The 23,732-nt window shown below is 40.2% G+C and overlaps 2 protein-coding genes across 2 annotated transcripts; both read left to right on the top strand.

Annotated features, from left to right (window-relative positions):
- The first annotated feature begins 939 nt into the window (after positions 1-939).
- On the top strand, positions 940-6,543 carry LOC109640450 (scavenger receptor cysteine-rich domain-containing protein DMBT1). Its single transcript, XM_020104452.2, has 8 exons — positions 940-1,092; positions 1,467-1,502; positions 1,592-1,906; positions 2,065-2,373; positions 3,559-3,852; positions 3,950-4,231; positions 4,867-5,001; positions 5,104-6,543. Exons 1-8 carry the CDS (start codon positions 1,062-1,064, stop codon positions 5,418-5,420), a joined length of 1,719 nt encoding a protein of 572 aa, XP_019960011.2. The 5' UTR covers positions 940-1,061; the 3' UTR covers positions 5,421-6,543.
- A 2,445-nt stretch (positions 6,544-8,988) lies between these two features.
- hspb9 (heat shock protein, alpha-crystallin-related, 9) lies at positions 8,989-10,409 on the top strand. Its single transcript, XM_020104451.2, has 2 exons — positions 8,989-9,401; positions 9,766-10,409. The coding sequence occupies exons 1-2, from the start codon at positions 9,178-9,180 to the stop codon at positions 10,226-10,228; spliced, it is 687 nt and encodes a 228-aa protein (XP_019960010.2). The 5' UTR covers positions 8,989-9,177; the 3' UTR covers positions 10,229-10,409.
- Positions 10,410-23,732: the final 13,323 nt, after the last annotated feature.

Here is a 23,732-nt window from a genome sequence, read left to right as displayed (position 1 = left end):
TGTTTATTCTACAGCTACAACTGTATTTATACTATGGATAAAAGTGTGTTTATTCTACAGCTACAACTGTATTTATAATATAATCACAGCTGTATTTATACTATAGATACAGCTGTGTTTATATTACAGCTACAGCCACATTTATACTTCAACTACGTGTGTATTTATACTATATATACAACTGTATTTATGTTAGACACATGTATTTATACTACAGCTACAGCCACATTTATACTTCAACTACATGTGTATTTATACTTCAACTACATGTGTATTTATACTTCAACTACATGTGTATTTATACTATATATACAGCTGTACTTATGCTAGACACATGTATTTATACTACAGCTACAGGTGTATTTATACTATTGATACAACAGTTTTTATACCATAGATTCAGCTGTGTTTATATTAGAGATAAGGCCACATTTATACAGCAGCTACATGTGTATTTATATTATAGAGACAACTGTATTTATGCTAAACACTTTTTTGTTTATACTACAGCTACAGGTGTATTTATACTATAATCACATCTGTATTTATGCTATTGATACAGATGTGATTATAGTATACATATGGATTTATACTACAGATACAAGTGTATTGATACTACAGATACAGTTGTATTTTTTTATTTTATTTCATAGTGTTCTGAACATGACAAGACTTAAATAGTCACTCTCATATGTAACCAAGTCGAATTAACAGACAGACCCTAATGCATGTGTGACACAGAGGCATCCAGGACAGTCTAAAGAATCTAAACATGGGATACACAAGTCATGAGCAAGGTTTTCTTTTCACTTTGCAAACTGATACTGGGTTGCTTCTATATGGAGCCTTGTATGGCTGCTGGTGAACGGAAATTAGATCTGATAAATAATATACAGAAAGAAATAGCTATAGTAGAATTCCTGTTTGTGGGAGGGGTTTGGTGAATGTTCTGTTGTTTTTGTTCCAAGTAAGAAAGAGATACAAAGACGAGTCGTCCAGGAAATCCTCAGTCTTCTGTTTTGTTGCTGATAAACGAGGCAGAGCAGCTTTTCTCACGAACCATGAAGAGCAGACAGTACTTTTCGATTGTTGGTAAGATACATTTTCAATATAGATCTTGAAGCAGTTTTCTCTTTCATGTCTCCTTTTTGAGAGTGCACATAGAGAGACACTGAGATACTTGGTTTTCATTAAATTCGCCAAGGAGGTTATGTTTTCACCCCCATCCTTTTGGTTTTTTGTAACCAAGATTACACAAAACGTGGTGTAAAAATGTGGCATTGATGTCTCACTGAATAATTAATAATAATGCAGGTTGAATTTAAAATGGTTTCATGAGGGGACAGTTTGGTTTATGTACCATTCTAGTTATAACTGAATGTTTAATAAAATAGAAATCTGAATCCGAAACCTTTCAGCACTTTTCAGTTCACTGTATTAAGAAAAAGCATTTTTCCCTCCTACAGTCTCCTTTCTGTTCACCCTAACTTCACCTGCTAAAGGTAGGTTTACTCTCCTGTGTCATATAAAACCTTATTTTAGTGTTGAGCAAAATATTAACATGCTGTTTGTAATGCCTTGTGCCTGATAGGTTTTCAGATCCGATTAGCTGGCTCTGGATCCACTCGGTGCTCGGGAAGAGTTGAAATCTATCACAACAACACCTGGGGAACAATATGTGATGACAACTGGGACATGAATGATGCTAAGGTGGTATGCCAACAACTGGGCTGTGGTATGAATCTGAGGGCCCCTAGAGCGGCCCGTTTTGGCGAAGGAACTGGCAATATCTGGCTGGATGATGTGGACTGCTCGGGCAGTGAAGGGTCTCTAAGTGACTGTAAGCACAAAACATTTGGGAAGAATGACTGCTCACACGATGAGGATGCTGGTGTTGTCTGTTCAGGTGAGGAGCATTTTAAATCACCTCCCATATCTCTGAGATTTGAATTAGGTTTTTATGTAGTTATAGTTGTTTGTTGATACACACATGTAATTGAATGATAACATTTGAACTCATGATGATGAACACATTCTGTTTTCAATTCTTTGCCTCTTGTTTAGCAATAAGATTGACTGGCTACACTCGTTGCTCTGGAAAGGTTGAAATTTATCACAACGGCACCTGGGGAACAGTGTGCGACGACTCCTGGGACTTGAATGACACTGAGGTGGTTTGCAGACACCTCGACTGTGGCACAGCAGTGGCCGCCACAGTAGAAACCCTTTTTGGTCGAGCAGGTAGAAGCAGGAATATCTGGCTTGATGACGTGGACTGTTCAGGAAGTGAAGGGTCTCTAAGTCAGTGTCGGCACAGTGGATTTGGGAACCATGACTGTTCACATAATGAGGATGCTGGTGTTGTCTGCTCAGGTGAGGAGAATTTTGAATCACATCCAGTATCTGATAGATAGATCGACTCATACACATAAACCACAAAACACAAACTAGGGTGGGTGCAGTGGTAAAGTATATCCAAAGTATGTGCAAATATGAAGGTAAAATGTTTGCATGCATCTCAACAGATGATTCACCTGCCTCTGCTCAGAAGGGAGTCATTATAAAGTGCAATTGCCAGGGTAAAATAGTATTTCTGTATCGGTCTTTTTTGCAACTCAATGGGAGAACCCACTGTTGTTTCACTAGTAGATGTGCAAAGGGTGTGAGATTTTGGACATTATATGATTTGTGCAACATCCTTGTCCTCTCCACCACCGGCCTCCAGCACAGAGGCAGCCTTCTCAATCAGCTTGTTGAGTTTTTGAATCACTGGTTCTGATGCAGCTGCCCCAAAATATGGCAGCAAAGAAAATTATACTTTTTACAAAGAGTTGATATGGTGTGAATACAATATCAAACAGACATACTGAGGGTCACAACTGTGACACATCCGTACCAGGAGGTGGCACTGTTGATGATGGACATAATCCAGCACTTCTCAAAATTGTAAAAGTATTATTGTAAATGTGTAAATTCATTTTAAGAATCTTGTTCAACAAGAAATATTGTGTAACGATTCCTACACGAAAGACTGTATCTGAAATATGATCAATTGTCCCTCCTGAAATATAAATAGAAACAATTTGCACTGACTGTATGTCCCGGATATGTAAGTCTGTGCAGTAGTGATCGAGGAGCAGAGCCAATAAACAGGCTCAACCAATCATGAGTCAGTCACAGCTGTCATTCATTAAGGTTCTCTATTTTTCTTTTTATATCATCAAACAACTAAAACAACCAAACCTAAGTACGACAAAAACTACGTAAAATGACTTAATCCATCTATAAAAAATCAAATGTATTTTCACTTATTAATTTGATCCATTTTCAATCAGCTAACATGGAGGAGGTGGGCATGTGGTGATCAGGTTTCTTTGGTTCAATTAAGGCAGCTGTCATGTCCATCTTCATAAACATTCGATCACAATATTATTACTTGAAAATTTCAAATCCTTTCAGTACATCCCTTTAGAGACAGGGTTGGAGAAGAATTGTGATCTAAAACTCTGAGAGCTGTGTCTAAATCTGATTATTGTGTTTTCCTTTTGTTTTTTCCAGCAACCCTCCCGAAGCCCAGCATCTCAGTGAATCCTTCTGTTGTGGTCAGCTGGGGTCAGAATGTCAGTATCACTTGTTCAAGCTCACCTGAGCTTTCAGGTGGAGCATATATTCTGAAGAAGAGTCCGGGCTCCTTCACTGGGACGGAGAGCTCAGATTCCAACATTGCTACATTCAGGATCTATAACGTGGACTTTGATCATGAGGGATTGTATCAGTGTCAGTATGAGAGAAAAATTGCAGATGAAACTTACAGATCCAGCTTAAGTGACTCTGTCAGACTCTCTGTTACTGGTAAGAAAACATAATTCAGATTTCCCTGTCTCCTTTGCTTGTGTAAATCATTAGAAGCAAAGTAAGTAAGGCTGTAATATTGTATTGCTTTTTACAGTGAATTTCCCCAAGCCCAGCCTCTCCATGAGCCCTATTGGTGAGGTCACCTGGGGTCAGGACGTTCACATCACATGTTCGATCTCAACTCAATTTTTAGGTGGAAGTTTCATCCTGTTTAATACCCTGGGCTCATTCAAAGAGATACAAACCTTAAGCACCAACTCTGCCACCTTCAGCATTCCTAAAGTAGGGTTTGCTGATGGGGGACTGTACCTGTGTTGGTATGAGAAAATGAACATCAGCTCCACTCTGAGTAACTCTGTGAGACTCTCTGTCACAGGTAAGAAACATAAATAAACCATAAAACACAAATAACAGAAGCATAAGTATTCAACACAGAAAACTGCACCCGAGGAATGATATATTATTAGATCAAGATAACTATATTTTCAGTGTCAGATTAGATTAGTCTGCAGATTACTTACTCCACCAACCAGTTGTTTGGTTCATAAAACTTAAAGAAACAGTAAATGCTCATCACACGAGTCAGACCTCAAAATTATAAATTATATGTATTTTAAATTTAGTTTGATATACAATATAGGGAGTGTGATTTTCTAAATTATGTTTAATGTGATTGTATTGACATGTAATTGTCAAAAGCTAACCATATTTGTCTTGAATGCATCACTTCCAAGTTTTTCCTGAGTTTTGTATGTAAAGGAAAAATGTAAAGTAACCAGCAAGGCTATCACACAAATGCAGTGGAGTACAAAAGTACAACGTTACCCGCTGAGGCGTAGGATAAATGATGAAATGAAAGAAAGTAAAGTTTAAGTACTATGCCATCTTAGTCGCCAAGTGTTTGCTCATTGTGAGAACTGTTTGGATTCAACTGGATCCCAACTTTGAAAGTAGCAGTACATTTTCAGAAAATGAGATATGTTCTGAAGGATAAACTGTTTTCTCTCTTAGTGCCTTTGTCGCTGCTGGTCTCATCAATAGCAGGAGGGATCCTGCTGCTGCTCCTGCTGGTCCTGGTGGTTGGTCTGGTCTACAGGGGAAGAAGAGGAAAGGCCAAGCAGCCAGGAGCCCTCATCTTAAGTCAATGTCTGTACCCACCACAACACACCTGCCCTTGTTTCAGATTCAGACTTTGATCAAAATGCTTTTATATGTATTCATGTTCTTTGTGTGACGCTTGCATTTCAGTGTCCGTCAAGGCCAGGAACAAGTTTGAAGATGACAAGAACCACGACTATATCAACTTTGATTTAGAAAACATTAACAAGGAGATAGTGGGCAAAGTGGCAGATGATACTTATGAGAAGCCAGAGAGTGATGAAGATCCTCATTATGATGAATTGGACCCCAGTAAACATTTGAAGTCCAAGGTGGTCTGTGTCAGTGTAGAGCACAACAGAAAAGATCAGGAAGAAGACGTTGACGAGAATGTCTATGTAGATGTTAGTCATTTTTACAAACTGGACGTTAATGGAGAAAATGAAGATATGAATATGAACATTTAGGTCAAACTGACTTAAACAGACACAAGATTTTGCCAAATTGAAATGAAAATTGCCAGTAAAACATTTTATCCAAATGTTGAATGGTGCTGGACTGATACTCTGTATACATTATTAAGTTATACAATTTTACAACATTCTTGGATTAAGACAAAAAAGCTTCACCCATGTCTGCCCCACCGAATTTTCCATTTTCAGTTATTGTAGAGTTTTCTTCACTCACTATATTTGATTATTTCTTCTTGAAAAAAAATAACCATTATCTTTTAGATGAAATGAGAGTTTGTAAAATAGTGTGGATGTATAGTTGAGGCACTTAAAGCCATAAAGCAGAATGATGACCAAGCTGTTGATGTTTGGTGCATTGAGGGAAAGTTGCAACGTGTAAGAACAGTCAGTTACTATCTAGACTCTAAGGTTTGTTATATGCACTGTTCAAAATCCCCACAGTTCCAATCTGACAACCAGCAGCAGATAAAAAATGGTAGAGCTCTGTAATGTTCAAAAACAATACAGTTATACCCTGTCTTTTATGATTGGCACATAAAATAACATTTTCTTGTCATAGTTTTACAGATTGTTCGCTGCAATTTGACGAAACATGTAAAACAATGCTAATTTTGTCCGAAAATTTAAATACAGCAGAAAGTGTTCACATTTTCTGCCACAGACTAAAGACACATCTCTTCTGAATACACCTTGGTTAAGAAGATGATGTATAATAACCCCCAAAAATAGAGAAATAAAAATAATATAGATATAATATATATTTCTTGTACTTATATTGTTGCATTTTGTAGTTTGGCTTTTTTGAAGCAAATTGTATTTACTTGATTCATGTTGTTCTGGGTTTGTTCCCTGATGGTTGATGCACTTATTGTTAGTTACTTTGGATAAAAGTGTCATCTTAATGAAATGTAATGTAATTTTTTTACAGTAACTATAACTACAATGCATAGATCACATTTTCAACATTTTCAATTCTTAGATCTGTCACTAAAAAGGGATTCAGTTGGTTTTTAAATATACTAATACAGTATACAGATATACGTATCTGTAATCCTACAGTTTGAAATACATTATTTATTTCTTTTGAGGTTGTCAGAAAATAAACTGATATCAAAAAAGAGACATGAGAGTGATCATCTTATATCAGACTCAAGAAATCCTTCCACTGCTATTTACTACATCAATTGAGTCTTTGATCAGTAGTGTCTTTCATTTTGAAAGGCGATCAAAAAAATATGATCAAACTATTATAGAAATATAGCAACCCAATTAACACTTAACCAATATGACCAGGGTTGATTTCAGCAGCCATAAATAACCACCAAACTGAGATGGGTGGTGTAATAATAAACCAGCGATTTACAGCTGAGGGAAAGGCAGCCATGAATCTTTCTTTTCTATTTCTGTCTGCTAGTTCACTGACACACATCTTTATTTTTTGCAGTGGGCTTACCGCTCTGATGACTCAAAGATGACAGTTGATGTCTTAAAACATCCAACTTCAAACTTTTCCCAAATTGAAAAGACGGTCCATTACATGCCTAAAAGTGTCAAACATTTCAAAACAACAATTTACTACAGTGTTTAATTTATATGAACATATAAATAGTGATATTTATGATATTTTTTATTTTTTTGTCTCAGTCCACTGTTACAAGCAGAAGTGGCGAATACCACTCTGAGGCAGCTGTTCTCAGCCAATCACATATGAGCCAGCTCACAGTTTGAGCCAATGATATGGAAGCAGATTTTTAATATGGTTCCTTGACAGCCACAAATAGACGTGACACAGGCTCCTCGTAATTTCAGCACACTGGCTTAACACACACACACACACATATGTAGACAGAATGTTTGGCCTCTGAGCTCATCTCTGGAAGAAGCAGTGATGAAGAACTGTAACCTGAGACAAGACAGGCTTTGTTTACACTCCGGGTCGACATGCTCAGTGACGAACAGCTGCTCATGTTCTTGTCCATCCAAGGAAACGTGTACACACATCTCTGGTTTGCCTAGAAACAATGAAGAGGCAGATTTGTGAGCCATTACGATTACAAAATAACGTCAATACGTTTTAAATACTCTTCCCACTTGTTTTAACCTCCAGTATACAGTATGTCAACACTCAGTTTTCTATGACATTTCATTAACTGCCTAAAAGGAGATTTCCATTTGTGTCTCATTGGCCAGTGTAATACTGTGTTGAAATCAACAACACTCTTATATTTAAGATGAAGCTGTCACTAACAGCTGGTTAGCTCAGCTTAGCATTATGATTAGGGGGAAACAGCTAGTCAAGCTCTGTCCAAACTAAAAAATCGAAACCTCACTCACCAACATCGTATATCTGTACAAAAACTGAAGTAAAGCCCTTGGTTCAGACAGAATGGAAGTTTTAGACATGCTACAATGGAACTGTATGTATCACGTCAATGAAAAGAGGTAAGAGAGCATGAATCCAACCAGGACTTTTGTACAGAGTCTGAGTGATCGGGGTATGGAGCCGTAGTATCGACACCATGCACTCGACCAAATGTGAGTCAGCCTCTCGGTCAATCATAATGTTTCTCCCTGTTTTTATAGCATCAAATAACCAAACTTACCAGAAAAATAAAGACATCAGTGTGAAGAAGTGTGCTAAGAACTACCTAAAATACCAGAAACCATCTTTGAGAAAAATGCATTTGACACGTATATATCCCATCCATTTAAGTGCAGGAGACGGGAGGTGTTGATCAAGACGCATTGGCATAATTTTTGGTGTGCTGTAATGTCAACCATCTTTATGTACAGTCTAATGCCGCATTTCATTACACCTCGGAACTCAGCCCTTGGAATGACATCACACCTGAATAACCAGAACTGATAATGTTCATGTGGCACAGAAACAATGTTTACGTTAGCCAGCTAGCCATTGTTCGCAAAAACAGTTCATAATAACACATTATGCAGCATTTCACATAAACTACCACCATAGTAACACATCTACAGGCAGTAATTGAACTACCCATTTAATGACAGAAGTGCTAATAAACAGTAAAAACTCCAGCATTTACTACTGTTGATATACGGAGGGGCCATCTTGGATTTCGCAGTTGGGGTTGGTGAGGTTCCTCTGACCTTCTGAGTTGAAATTATGAATTGAGGGGCTGCCCAGTTGCAACTTCCGACTCAGGGACTGGTCACTTCCGAGCTTGGGGTATAATGGAATGTGGCATAAGACAGATACAAAAAGACATTTTAAAAGGTTTGGTTTTGTATGGGACTAGGTTCCTCTTAAATCAAAGCTTAACATCATGGTCACTTACAATTATTTAGTTACTAGGGAGAGGTACAGTTAGCAATGAAGGAATAAGTAATAGGACATTTCTGGCTAGAGTGTGGACACTCACACACAAAAAGGATGTGGCCATGAGCTGTCTTTAGCCTTTTGATGAGTTGCAGGGCATTCCTGACCTCGCTGGCACACACTGACAAAAAGCAGTGAGCTCATGGGGTGTAAATAACACGGTGGGTGGGTGGGAGCAAAGCTACTGGGGTATATAAGGCAGAGTGTCATGTGTATATGTCCAACATTGCATGAGAGACAAGTAACAAGAAGAAGACACGTGGGAAGTTTTCACACTTCACTGGAGCCTGAAGACATTAGGTCTGGAAGAAGGAGACGAGAATTAGGGAGACAACAACACACAACACTCGCAGTCTGCTTGTACCAAAGTTTTGCCAAGAAGAACGCTCCTCCAACGCTGACATGATGTCCCAGCGCAGTGCTTTGAACAGCATGTTCACAGATGACCCATTCTTCAGCCAGGAACGGCTTCTGTGGCCGCTCCATCACGGGGCCCTTTCCTCGCTGCAGCAGGACTTCTTCAACCGGAGAGCCAAGCTGGCCGACAGCCTCTTGAGGGAGCTCCACGATGGGCACCCCCTGCTCAGACTGAGCCAGCTTCCCCTCCTTTCCTCCACTCTGGCTGGGTGTGTAATGTAATAGTGTATCTTTATGTTTGTGTGATGTGTCAGGGCAAAGTTTATACCTATAACCACTGAGCTCTGGTCCAAATGTTATTTGCTATGATTCTTTCTTGCTCTAATCTCTGTCTTGTGTTTGTCTGTTGTGTGCTGGAATGTTTTTGTGGTATAACCTGTTCCCATTGTTTCTTTCTATCTATCTATCTATCTATCTATCTGTCTATCTATCTATCTATCTATCTATCTATCTATCTATCTATATAAGTGATATAAGTACACATGCCATGTATTAAAATTAAGGATAAGTTGAAAGAGTAAAAGATTAAACATGATGAAGTTGATTCTAATCAAGATCCTGTTTGTATTTCAGGCTGAATGATGGAAAAGAGCAACAGCTAGAGCTTCCCAGCACAGAGCTGCAGAAGCAAGTACAGCAGCCTTCAGAAAATAACAGTGACCTCCTGGTCACCCTGGATGCACGTGGTTACGCCCCCAGTGACATCACTGTCAAACTGGAGGGGCGCAGGCTAGCGGTGGTGGCCATGAAGCAGGCTGGGGCAGAGGAGAGCCAGACCTGCTCCTCCTCCTCTTCCAGCGCCGCCTTCTGCTCTTCGGCCTCATCTCAGCTGGGGTTCGTCCAGAAGATCGACCTGCCCGCTCACCTGGATCTATCTGGCCTGTCCTGTTCCCTGATGGATGATGGACAGTTGCGAATTCATGCCCCTGTGGCCAAGCAGTCAATCAGCGAGGAGCACCAAGTGCCCATCCGGTTCAGGTCATCGTTGGAGTTTCCCATTACAAAGGACAAGACAGAGGGGGAGAACACAGACTAATGCACAGTGTGACTGAAATTCTTTTTCTAAATAAATAAATATGGATATGCTGTTGTACCCACACACGAACACTTCCACTAAAAGTCTTTGAGGAGAGTTTACAAATGAAGAGAGTATTTATTTTGTAATTATCTGCAATTTGTACAAATCTTTGATGAATAAAGTTTTGGATTTTCAGAAACTTTTGATGCAGTTGTGTCTGCCTGTGTTATGGTCTTTTGTGACCACAAGATGGGGCCAGCAGCCAATTTACATAGAGGATGGATGGAGGGAGACAGTGGGAGGGTGTCCTAAATGCTGCCATATTACGTTTTATTGCCCTCCGCTGCCTGAATTAGTACGTTTAGAAGGTTCCACTGACATTTAGTTTCCCGGGGTGAAGTTATTTGTTGGTGCAGGTGACAAACAATAGCAGCGCTCTAATGTTTTATGAGTCCTACCCTGAGGGTGTCACGACAGAGAAGAGAAGAAATAAAGGCATTAGGAGAAAAACAATGAGAGCTGCCAGGAGAGGAGAGGAGAAGACAAGAGAGTGGTTAGCTCATAATAACAAAACACACAAAAAACGAAATCAACAGCAACAAAACATGCTGTGTGTTATTTCTTATCTGCTAGAATCCAGCCACGTAAGTGATTCTGGTTTCGTTTTTGAGATATCTGCAATGGAGGTGAATGGAATTTAGTTTTTGACGCTCAACGTAGAGAAAGACAGAATATAAAACATTCCACAGCAGCAACATTTAAGAACCAGGGTCACTTCTACTTCAGCAGGTCAACAGAACTGTCTGCTTCTGTGGCGCTGGGAATAGGCACAGGTTTGGGTTAATGAAATAAAACTTATGGACTCATAACCTGGAGTGTAACAACTAAGTAAATCAGTTAGACGCAACAGACACTTTGCAGTTATGCTAACCAATGATCTACACTTTTTCATGTCAAATATGTTACAACTAGTATTCACCTAGGTTTAAGTTTAGGTTCATTTAGGTAGTTACCATTGCAATCCTTGGTAAAAGTGTCTCTGTTTCCTCCCACTAGCCAGAAATTAAACCAAAATATCCTGGTTACCAATACTGCCATGTTGCGCAGTTAGAGCTAGAGTCTGAGCAGGGGGGGAGCTGTGGTGGCAAAGTCCTGCTCCAATACCTGCTAGAACACCATGAGTTGGTCTCCACTGTCAATCATGACATTATTTCAGCCTGTTTTATAGCATCAAATAAGTAAAGGCAAGAATTCTTAAAACAAAAATTAGCAGCTTATTTTAACCTTTTATTTGTCCATATGCCATCCACTTACATGGAGGAGGTGGGGTGAAATGAAATGCTTGACTTGTTTTTCAACATATACTAAACCAGGTCTGTTGGTTATCTCTATTTTGGCCAGTGTTACTAATCTGTTTGGTGTTAGAACAGCCAGCCTGTCACAATCCCTGTCACAGCTAAAGTTATAGCCACAGGAAAATAGATATGACGATGTGTGGAGTACAAATGACAAATGACGGTGGCACTATTCTCCCTATCAAGGGAGGGTGGGACCCTTAAGGATTTTGTATATCATTTTAATTTCAAATATTATACAAAATAACTGTCTCGTGCAAAGGCCTTGAAAGCAGATTGAAGGTTAAACACATATACTGTTTTTAAAGAATGACAATATATGACTGCTTCCAAGATACCAAAGCATCTTCATCAGCGCCTGACTACAGTAAACCCCATCTCCTCCTTGTTAGCAGATGAGTCATTGGACATATTGAATTCATTTTTTCTCATCAATGGTTTCTATCATTTTAAATATTTTGATCACACTGGTGTGTGTCCAAGTGTTAATGTCTCCACTGTGCTTGGTTTAAATTAAGTCATCTAGGTCAAACATCTTAATAACAGCAGAGACTGACTTGGACAATTGGTTGGCCACATGTTTATATCCAAGATATTTTGGCTTCATTTCAGGACAGTGAGAGGAAGTGGATCCACGTTTATTAACAGAGACACAGCTCCTCTTGTTACTTCGGCAAAGAATGAAATGTTATAAAGAATTTGTGTTACCATGCAATGAGTGTTGAGAAGTGACAGAAAAGACTTGGAAGAACCAGGCCTGATTCTGATCAGAATAAGAAACAAGGTCTGAGATAAATACTCCGAATTCTTCTATTAATGGTGGATTATATGCAGATGGTCTATATGTAGCATCACGGTGTGGAGCAGCCTTCATTACTGAGGTTCTCTATCTCTCTAATAATGTGACAGAATGATGAATCTCAATGAATCAGAAACCCCCCCCCCCCCCCCCCCCCCCCCCCCCCCCCCCACCCCATTCACAGGCTCTACAGGGATTTGCTGTGTGTAGGTGTATGTGACTCTGACTGTGTATGTATTCCTGTTATTTGTGCATGACTCTTTGCATGTGCGTACGTTCTTGCATCCAATGTCGGAGAATGGCGTCAGTTAGTATTGCAGATGCAAGTATGTGAGTGTGTGTGTGTGTGTCCAGGTAGAGAAAAGTGTGCATGGCTTGCAGATGAATCCCTTTAGGACACACACACACACACAAACACACATATATGACTGAAAAGACTGCATATTTTCCACAGCGACAGTTATGAGGTCATAATCATGATGGATTCCTCAGTCCTGTGAGGTGGTAAGCTTGGTTTCTTGTGGAGCGAAGCGCCCTCAGAGGAGGAAGCTGTTTTCACTGGCAGCTAGTTCACTCTAAACATACAAAATTCTCATTCTCAATAATCCGATTTGTGCTCGTGTGTCCTCCAGTCTGAGCACATCTGCGGTTGATTTCCCAGCGTGTCAGCCACAGGATGAATGGCAGAGGGGGCACATTCCAGACATGTGATGTGATCATTAGCATAAAGAACGGCCCTGTCTCCAAACCAAACTTTTCCTCCTCCTCCCTCAACATGACCGGCTGCAGGAGGATCGATTCACCTGCATGTAGTTCCAGAGATGGCTCTGAGCAAAGGTGCTGTTTAAATGTGAGCGTGTGCTGAGGTCACGGGCAGTTTGAATCCACACCTCTAAATATAAAATTATGAATATGGGCTGTATGCATTTCTATATAGACTGAGCTTTTAGATACTGGTAAAATAACATGGAAATATCACGTTCCACAAAAAGAAGTGGCCACTATATACTTAAAAATATAAACATTTTCTTACTGACAGACCAAGAAGAAGAACAGGTGATATAAACCAATTTCATTATAACAACCTAAGCTTAAATATGATGATGACACAACTGTTCCTGGTCTCTCTCTCTCTTCTCTCTACCCCTCTCTTCCCCTCTCGCTCTCTCTCTTCTCTCCCCCATTTGTCCTTGGTCACCCCCACTGGTTGAGGCAGATGATTGAGTCTGGTTCTGGAGGTTTCCTCTGGTTAATCTGCTCATGCTCTTTGTTGGAACTGTGGAGTTCCTGTATAATATTGAAGGGTCTACACATTATAACTCTAGCCCTTGAGATATTGTATGTTGTGGTTTGGAATCATACAAATTGAATTCCATTAAATGTGTTTGATTTGATTTAAAAGAAAGTCCAGAGACACAGTAGTTTGGGGGGAATTTCCCTGTTTTCTCACAGAGTCAGAAACAAATATAAACTTAAGGGCATATATGTTTATGTACACTGTTTATCTCATGTGCTTTTAAATGAGTAGTAGTAGAGTTTTCATGTGAAACAATCAAAAATAATAATAATTGTAAATATAAGTAATAAGTAATTTTTGAAATTGCAACAGCAGGTTTTCTACTCCGCTGTTACTTTGAAATAAAGTGAAATAATTGACTTTGAAACTACATTATATTTATTTACTAGTCTAGTTACTTTTTGGAATTGTAAAGTAATATGTTATCTTAAGAGATATTAAAAAAGAACAGCAGCACATGTTGTATAGCTCTGGGCTGATACGTTCTAATGCCAGAACACTGTGTTCAGCTGTATCCCACCTGACCAACAACACTGGTATACACAGTGGAAAACAAATTCATCCTGCAGGTTTAATTTTGTGAGCCCTTCCTCCCTCTGCAGGTATCACAATAAGACACAATCATCACTAACTCGTACATCGGTGTGTGCGCTGCTCGACTTCACACTGCCAAAACCTGACTGATGACTTAAATAAACATTATATTCGCGTATGTAACCTGGAGGGAAGATGTCATGGCATTATTAAACTTATTAAAGACTAATTCTAATCCCTGATCGATCGGTCAGTTAGACAACCGTAGTGACCCTCTCCGCCCTGTGCGCCTGTTACTGTGAAAAGTGGAGCTTTGGAGTAAGGGGAAGAATACACAAGTTGAAGACCATCAACAGAATACATGAATGTATTTTCACTAAATCCTCACCTATTGTGGAATGCACTTAAAATACATTTTGTCTTTACCAAATAAATTCATGGATACAGTAGAATGAGATTTAGTGAATTTAAAAGAAGTATCAATAGGGGACAGTCAGGCTTTGGCTGAGGGACGCGCTCTACTGAGTGAGGTCATTAGAATAGTTATTGTAATTGCTCTATTTTCTGGATGGATTACCCTTCCTATCTTTCCTTGACATCATGGCAGTAACCATCTAGTTTGTGTGGCTGCTTTCTTTGCAGGTAGTTTCTGGAGTTGGGCCTGGCAGACGGTGCCAGTAGTTTCTTTCTTTTGGAGCTGAAGTGCTGCTTCTCTCATGCCTCACATACCCATTACATTTTTAATACTGCACAATGTACAGTCAGTTTGAATACTATCTTAGGTTTATCCCTTCTATATAAATATTTGGTTTCAATTACTTATGTTAATAACTATTTTTATGGCAGCAGCCCCTTTTGTCATGGCCCTGCAGCCGAGTTTGAGACACAACCTATATTTCATCTTAGTTGTGACAGATTCTATGAGTGATAACTCACTTTAAAACCCTCAAGCACTAAGAGCGAGCTCTTAAATTCTCATCGGGCCATCCGTGCTAAACGTGGATTTGCTTTGGTCAGCTATTGTGAGTCATTCAGGATCACAATGTCCAGCAGGAGAATAATGACATCCTGGCAACTGATTCGTCAAAGGTCACAAATGTAGCTTTATCATGTACTGTCAATTCTGACTCATTAGTTGACAGATAATGATAAACAAATTTACTTCTACTGGCTGACAAAGGTGTTTGGGATTCTTCATATAGAAAATCCAGAAGGTATTTCTGTGTTGTACATGAAGCCAGTATATTTTTGTGGGCTGAAGTCCAGAATTTAGAATTCAATGATTGCTTTTTTTGTTTCATTTACTTGACTTTATTAGTTATTGCACAATGCTTTAATATGATTGAATTTTGTTATATAATGAATTGAATGCATTGTGTTTGAAGTGCGTTAATGCTGTCGTAGAGTTGGACTGAGGGTTGATTGGTTATGCCCCCTGTGCGTATTCAGCTGCAAGACGGTGTGGGACATGTTTGTGTGGGACTGAGAAAATGTCGAGGGGGCCAGAGGTCTTTAATGTTTGTGCATCCAAAGGATCAAACCATTTACCTGTCTCGGATTCTCTGCAGATGTTCTGGACCTTTGACCACTGATCATAAAACCTGGTCTTATGTTCCATTAGGATTCATCTTTATCTGACACACAAAGAGCTGTGGAGCATCTCCAGTGTTTGCATTTGCAGGGTCTTAAACGTGAAATGGTTTTGAAATGTTTGGGAAAGGTTTTGGCACACAACCGCATTTAGCAAGACGAGGCTGACCCTGACCGCTCCTGGGTCTAACCCTGTTGGTCAGAGAGTTTCATAGGAAAACAACATGGCCCAAGAACTTCCGAAGATTTAGACCCTGGTTTCATCACGTCAAAGTCCTGCCTGCAGTGTAATAACAACAATAATAATAATAACAACAATAATTATTATTATTATTATATAAGGGAATACAATTACACATGCTGCAGTCATGAAACACAAGCCTTAGATAAAACAAACCTAAGTTAAAGAATGAAAACCATTTTCATAATTGTCCCAATACCATGCTGTTCTTTGGCTCCAGTGGCAGGAACATGGCAGCTGCCATGGAAGTCTGTGTCTGTGCTTCTGAATGTCTATCTAGTTTAAAACAAAGAGGTTCATGAATTCATGATTTTTGCTTGTTTTTATCTCATTACCCCCACGAGCGCTTTCCTTTTCTGTCTTTCCCCTACACTGGTTCATTTGGTGCTGCTTTCCTATTGTCTTAAAGCTGTTGTTGTTGTTAGGTGTGTGCAGGATATTGGGAGATCAATGGTTGAAATGAGCTTTATTGATCGAAGGAAAGTCCATCAAACAGAGAGGCCCTGAGGCCCTTCAACCACTTCTTTGCCCTTCTCTCATTCTTCTTTTTGATTTAAAAAAAATGTTTTGCCCTCTCTTGCCCCCAATGGTCCCCTTTGTCTTGAAAAGAATTGAGGGGAAGACAGAGGTTTCTGTGTGTATAGCTATTTTGGGGGATATTTCACACTATTCAATTCCCAGCAGCAAACCTACAAGGACCCATGGGACTCTTTTGTCTTAACCCTTCTTTTTCAAAGTCACACACCGACACATATGGCTCTCTCAGCATCAAATCATAGGAGCAGGACACAGACCCCAAGACAGCATTAAAGCTGTTTCTGACATATGGTAAATATAACGGACCACTCTGTATTATGTCAGGCAGAGCTCCATGTCCGGGGGACAAAGAGGGTCTTGCTACTCTCACTTCCTCCTGCCTAGACTATTCTTTATTCACCTGCCGAAGGCCCAATCCCATTTCACCCTTTGACCCTACCCCTACCCCTTGTATTTGAGGGTTATCATGCCCCTTGGAGTTAAATGGAGTTAAAAGGGTAGTGGTTGAAATCTTCCCCTACGAATTGGAACAGCACCTCAAGAAGCCGTTACATCATTATTAGTCATTGTGAAAACCCGACACATCATCACTAATGGTCAATGTAAACAGAAACAAAACATTTTTTTTCAGTGGATGTAATTGTAATAACATTGTTGAGATCTTAAATAAACCAAAGCCATTGCTTGCAGTTACTAAAGTGACAAACCTATAATATCCAAATAACATCTATGTAATGTCTTTAGGCAACCCTGCCACAATGCATTGTTATTGGAGGAGCATTTAAGTTCCATTACATCGCTGCTATATGCTGGTTAAATCAAGTACATCGGGAATCATCAATGAGGCTGTAATCGACATGAAATTATGTGAAAATACAGGATTATCATACAGTAACGATGTAGTGTTTTTTTTAAGGTTGTTGTGAAAAAAAACGACCATAATGTGGGTCTCTCTCTCATCTTGCTGGTGATTTGCAAGGCAATCTGGGAAATTCTCATAGCCCAAGGGAGAAGGGGTGAAATGGGATTGGGCCTAAATGTAGCAGCCGTTTATAGTTGGTAAAGAAAACAGCAGCAAGACTTTTTACAAACACTCGACATACAGAGAACATGACACTCCAGTCCTGCTGAACTACACTGGCTCCCGATCGGCTACAGAATTCATTTTTCAAGATTTAATTGATCACTTTTAATTCACCGCGTGGCTCTGCTTTATATTTCAGAGCTTTCAACCCCTTACACTGCTCCAAGACCCTTGAGAGAACCAAATGCCGTAAAAAGTCCCACAATCCTGCAGGCTTAAAACAAAGGGGATCCTGCTTTTATGGTTTAGCTCCTACTCACTTTTGAAATAAACTGCTCCTCAACATCAGATTGGCATCAGATACAAAAATTGCATCAGATACAAAAATGGTTAAAAAACCCTAAATAAAACAAGCTTTTTTATATTTTTATTTTATTGTTTTAACTATTGCAAAGCCCATTGTACACTTGCCTGTTTTCTTGGCCTGTGGTAATGCTCCAGCACTTACTGTAGAACTATTCCTTGTCATTAGTGAGTCCTCCTCAAACTGTGATTGATTTACTGAACTGCTGTTATTTTTTCATACTTTGCATGTTAGCTGTTTCAGAGTTCTATTAAGCATCAACACTAACTTCCGGCCTCAAGTCCACAACTTTTCACAATAAAGGCTTTGCATTCTGCTTGATACATTACAGCAAAAAAATAAACATTGTGCTTTTAGTTGTTGCTATGACGATGTTAGATAGATCCTGTCTTGTGCTTCCCCGTCCTGATTGTACTCACCGTGCACTTAATCTTGGTGTGTCTTCCCTCATGTTAACAGTTTGTTGTGTGTTCCTAGTGTCGCCTCGTTCAAGCATTGTTTTCTTGTGAGTTTCCTAGTGTATGACCATTGCCTGTTCAATCACAAATGCAGCACATTCGTCAGGTTTTAGAGCAGCTGCTCCGGAACAACCTCTTGATGAAAGCCGAGAAGTGTGAGTTTCACATCTCCATGGTCTTCTTCCCAAAGGATTTCCCATGTCCATCCTACATCCTAGTTATTATGACACATTAGTGGCAAGGCACTCCCAAAGTTGGATGGGACACAAAAAAAGTTCCGTGCCAAGAAGACAGTTCTAGCCTCTAAATGCCTGAGCCCCCAACCACGCATGTGCTCAGCCAACCAGTTAACAGAACTAATTTTGGACTTCTTGCATCTGCAGTCTCATTATTTTCAGTGTGTGAATTGACAACTTAGGCAGCAGGTTCAACATATCCACATGATGTTCTGGTACAATGCCAGTGTTACTGGTGATGCCGGACACTTGAACATCTTCAGTTGGGCAAGACATGGGGGACAGCAGTGGAAACTTGGGTAACATTTGTTGAAAACATTTGTTGAAAACATTTGTTGAAAACATTTGTTGAAAACTATAGTGCCCAGTTGTTTTGTAGAGTTTTTTAAAACTATATTTGTGAGGTATTTTTAATTTTGTGTCTTCTGCAGGATATAATGTCACAACTATCTGACAATGCCTTTTTTCTCATCACCTCTCATTTCAGATCCAGCCACCCTCACTAATCACCTCATTCCCATCACCTGAGTCTCCCCCCACACACTCACCTGCTCCCCATTGCCTCATTAGTTCATCTGTGTATTTATATCGGTCAGTTTCATTCACTCTCTGCCAGATTGTCTAGTGTGTTCCTGCCTAGCTATCCTGCATTAGATTCTGTATTCTTGCCTGTCTGTTCCTGACCGCTACCCCGTTTGGATTTTGGATTCCCTTCTTGCCTGCCCTCTGATTTGTTTGCTGTACGGACTGATATCCTGGTTTTGACCTCTGCCTGTCTTTTCTCTGGTCTGTTGGTGAATAAACCACGTTGTCCACACTAAGACTGTCTGTTGTCGTGCTCCCGTGTTCAGTTCTGTTGGCGTCGTTAAAGAACAATCAGGCCAGTATGAACCCAGCCGACTCAAACCCTCTCAAGTAGGAGGTGAGGGCTCAAGCAGAGACAATTCAACGTCATGAACAGAAACATACCTCCAATCACTGGGGGTTTGCAGGAGATCGCAGCTTGTTTTGAGAACAGCCTTGCCACGCGCTCTTATGGATTTCCCTGAGCCCACGCAGCTAGGTCAAGCCCGCCTTTCAGTTGCGGAACGGAAGCACGGCTTACGGAATAACTGCTGCATGTACTGTGGACAAAGCGGCCATTTTGTTTCCTCCTGCCCTGTGAAAGCTATGGCTCACCAGTATGCCAGAGGGCGCTGGTGAGCCGGACCGTGAACTCTATATGCCCCTCTCGGCCTCTGCTCCATCCACAGCTATTCTGCCTCGGACAAGGTTTTAAGATCTCTGCGCTCATCGATTCCAGTGCAGATACCAACCTTATAGATGCACGGCTCGCTGATCAGTTGGACCTCCATCGCTTTCCTCTGGAGAGACCCATCAACTCCACCGCCTTGGATGGTTGAGTCCTGTGCACGGTTACCCACCAGACGGCTCCTCTTCGCGTGGGCATATCAGGTAACCACTTTGAGACAATTACCTTTCACCTGATCAGTGCTACCCAACGACCGGTTCTCCTGGGCTATCTGTGGTTAAAGAAACACAACCCCGTATTGACTGGGAGACTGGGACTATTTTACAGTGGAGTAATTTCTGTCATGCTGTGTGTCTTGATTCGGCCTGCCCCTCCACTTCCAACCTTTCAGTTTCCCCTGAGTTATCTGATCTTTCAGGAATTCCCCCTGAATATCTGGACCTAAAAGAAGTGTTCAATAAGTTCCGGGCCATGTCTCTGCCTCCTCACCGCCCCTATGATTGCGCCATCAACCTTCTCCCCGGCTCCACACCTCCTAAGGGTTGGCTCCGTCGCTATCAGCTCCTGAGAAGGTCCATTTAGAAATACATTACCGAGTCGTTAGCAGCTGGGCTTATCCACCCGTCCTCATCACCACACGGAGCAGGGTTCTTCTTTGTTGAAAAGAAGGACAAAACCCTCCGGCCCTGTATTGACTACAGAGGTCTCGATGATGTTACCATTAAGAACAGGTCTCTGCCTGTCTTTTCTCTGCTCTGTCGGTGAATAAACCACATTGTCCACACTAAGACTGTCTGTTGTTGTGCTCTTGGGTTCAGTTCTGTGTGTCGTCGTTAGAAAGAATGGGTGTGGAGCTCAGTGCCACAGACAGAGCAGGGAAATCAAAAATGATTTGACACTGTTTATTCTTTTCATAGAAATTAACTGAACCCAGATATGATTGGATTTGGATCCAGGTGTTATGTGAGAGAAACAATGAGATACAGTTTAAAGTGCAATCAAAACATGCTGCCACAGTTTTTATTTCTTTGCTGTGTATCATAGGAAGAATAATGCATGTGTTGGTAATTGCTGGGCTGCTGATATTAAAGGAGGCTATGAGGGACTATCATAACATCACATTGTCAATCAGCACAAACAGATAATAGAGTTAGCAGCCAGACAGAATTTCATTTACTGCATGGTATTTAAAAGGAAAATAAAAGTGTAATAATACAGCTATGAAACCTGAGCTCATTAAGCTCACTCATTAGATTATCTGTAGTTGTATTTAATGATGGGGTTATGGCCTGCTTTTTAAATCATTGTCAAGCTTTAGATGTTACCTCTGTCTGAACAGAGATGTGCAGAGAAAGAACTGAGCACGAGGCAGGACGCAATTCAGGTGAAAAATGAATGCGAAAATAAACAATAAGAGGCAAATTGAGATAAGCACACACACACACAAGCTCACAGCAGGGATCCATTAGACGTGTTGTTCTTGGCACTGATAGGGCCGGTTATCAGGGACGTCTGGCTGTCATAGTGTCGTGATAGAACAGAGATACAGATTTAAGACTCACAGACTTAAACAAACACTGAAAGGCTCCTGAACATCAAGACAGGAGATGGGCTTTAAAAGCATTTGTGTGGGTGTGTGTGTGTCTGTGTGTGTGTGTGTGTGTGTGTGCCTTCACAGGCTTACTTATGTGTTGAGATATCTGTATGTATATTACATTTACCATTCTTTATGAGGCACTTTACAGACCAATAATATACATTAAATAAATAGGAAAATTGAATATTGTACATAATAAGTTAAAAGTGTAAATGGGAGCAGGTGTGTGTGTGTGTGTGTGTGTGTGTGTGTGTGTGTGTGTGTGTGTGTGTGTGTGTGTGTGCGTGTGTGGCAATGTTGAGTGACGTGCAGCGACAGCGACGGCACCAGCACAGTGTGTTTTATCAGCTCTGGTTAAATGTTTCCTGCCACTCTTCATCCCGGCTTTCAGCGACTCTAACCTTTACAAGGCTGCTGTTGATACAATCAGACACAAACGCACAGATGCGAACACAGACACAGATTCACAAACCGGCTCTTCCCCGGCTTTTTTTATTTGAAATTGTATTAATCCACATCACTTTTACAGCTGGTCAACAGTCTGCAGGAAACCCAGTATGGGACAGCCAACCTGCTGTTGTCTATGAACAGAACATCATGTTGAGGGTAGCCGGATGAACCTGTACTAGTCTGTAAGTTGCTGAGTAGTAACAAGGAAGTACAAATTAATGTTTTCTTTTTGTTTGTTTTTTGTCACAGGCGTGATGTGATTTTGTGGATGACAATGTTTGTTGTTATTTAGAACCACACTAATATATCTCCACAACCACTGGTTTGATGGTGATGACAAGTACGTTTATTAGTAGAATATCAATCAATCAATCAAATGTTATTTGTAGAGCCCATATTCACAAATCACAATTTGTCTCATAGGGCTTTACCAAGCTGTGACATCCTCTGTCCTTAACCATCAACAAGAGTAAGGAAAAACTACCAAAGAAAACATTTTAACAGGAGAAAAATAACTTGGAAACCTCAGAGACACATGTGAGGGATCTCTCTCCAAGGATGGACAGAAGTGCAATAGATGCCACGTGCAATGAAGAACGTCTGAAAAATAAGAGTAATTACAGCATTGTTTAGAGTAAATAGTCTGTAGCTTGATGGAAGGTAAATGAATTGAGGAATTATTGTCAGTAATGGTCGAGTATCTGAGGAGACATTTTTTATATCAAGCAGTCTTGTTGTAATCATAGTCTACGACCAGCAGCCACCACGATTGTGCTCCACCACTACGATCAGCAGCCAGCACGATACAGGATCCGCCATTATGATCACGATCTCTGATTCGCGATCCATCATCATAATCCACAATGTGGCCGCAGTCATGGATCTGCAAGCGATAAGACACACGGACTCCGGGAAAGAAGTCAAGTCAGTAAGATGTATTGATGTGACATTTAGTTATTTGATGTGATAAGGAGGGAGAAAAGGAAAGCGAAGCTCCATGTGTCATGTGTCCCTCGACTTTCTAAACCTATAGCAGCATAACTAAGAGCAGGTCTAAGACAAGCCTGGACCAGCTCTAACTATAAGCTTTATCATAAAGGAAGGTTTTAAGTCTACTCTTGAACATAGAGAGGGTGTCTGCATCCCGAAGAGAAACTGGGAGATGATTCCACAGGAGAGGAGCCTGAAAGCTGAAAGCTCTGGCTCCTACTCTAGTTCAGATGAATCATCTCGTTTTCAAAGGGGTCCTTCTCACAAAAAACACTTAAGACAAATCGCAATACACATATATATATTCAAATATAAGCTCTAACAGGTCTAGTCACACCCATTACTTACCTAATGATAACAAATTATGAAAGGTTATAATAAATATGAAGTAAATATTCACAAAAGGTATACATACACCCATGTAAAGCTTTAAATGTATGGTAATGTGAAAATGCATCTGCACATTATGAATGAATAAGTTCTGGTTGGTTATTAATTAGAAAGAACAGGTTGTTTCAAGATAAATAAAAAGAAATGAATTAAAGTAATGAAAAGAAATAATAAATCTGAGAGAGCAGGCAGGTTTTAATATCAAGGCACATCACATTTTTAGAGGTTTTGTTTTTTAGAGGAGAAAAGTATTAGCAGGTTCTTCCTGTCCTGGATGATTATGTTGGATCACTCCCTGCCTCAACAGTGTCTTTGTCAATCAATCAATCAATCAATCAAATTGTATTTGTATAGACCATATTCACAAATCACAATTTGTCTAATAGGGCTTAACAAGGTGTAAGAGTA

This window comes from Paralichthys olivaceus, chromosome 5 (assembly GCF_024713975.1).
Source record: "Paralichthys olivaceus isolate ysfri-2021 chromosome 5, ASM2471397v2, whole genome shotgun sequence".
Taxonomy (NCBI): domain Eukaryota; kingdom Metazoa; phylum Chordata; class Actinopteri; order Pleuronectiformes; family Paralichthyidae; genus Paralichthys; species Paralichthys olivaceus.
The sequence above is the reverse complement of the archived record's forward strand: the minus strand, read 5'-3'. Positions and strand labels throughout refer to the sequence as shown.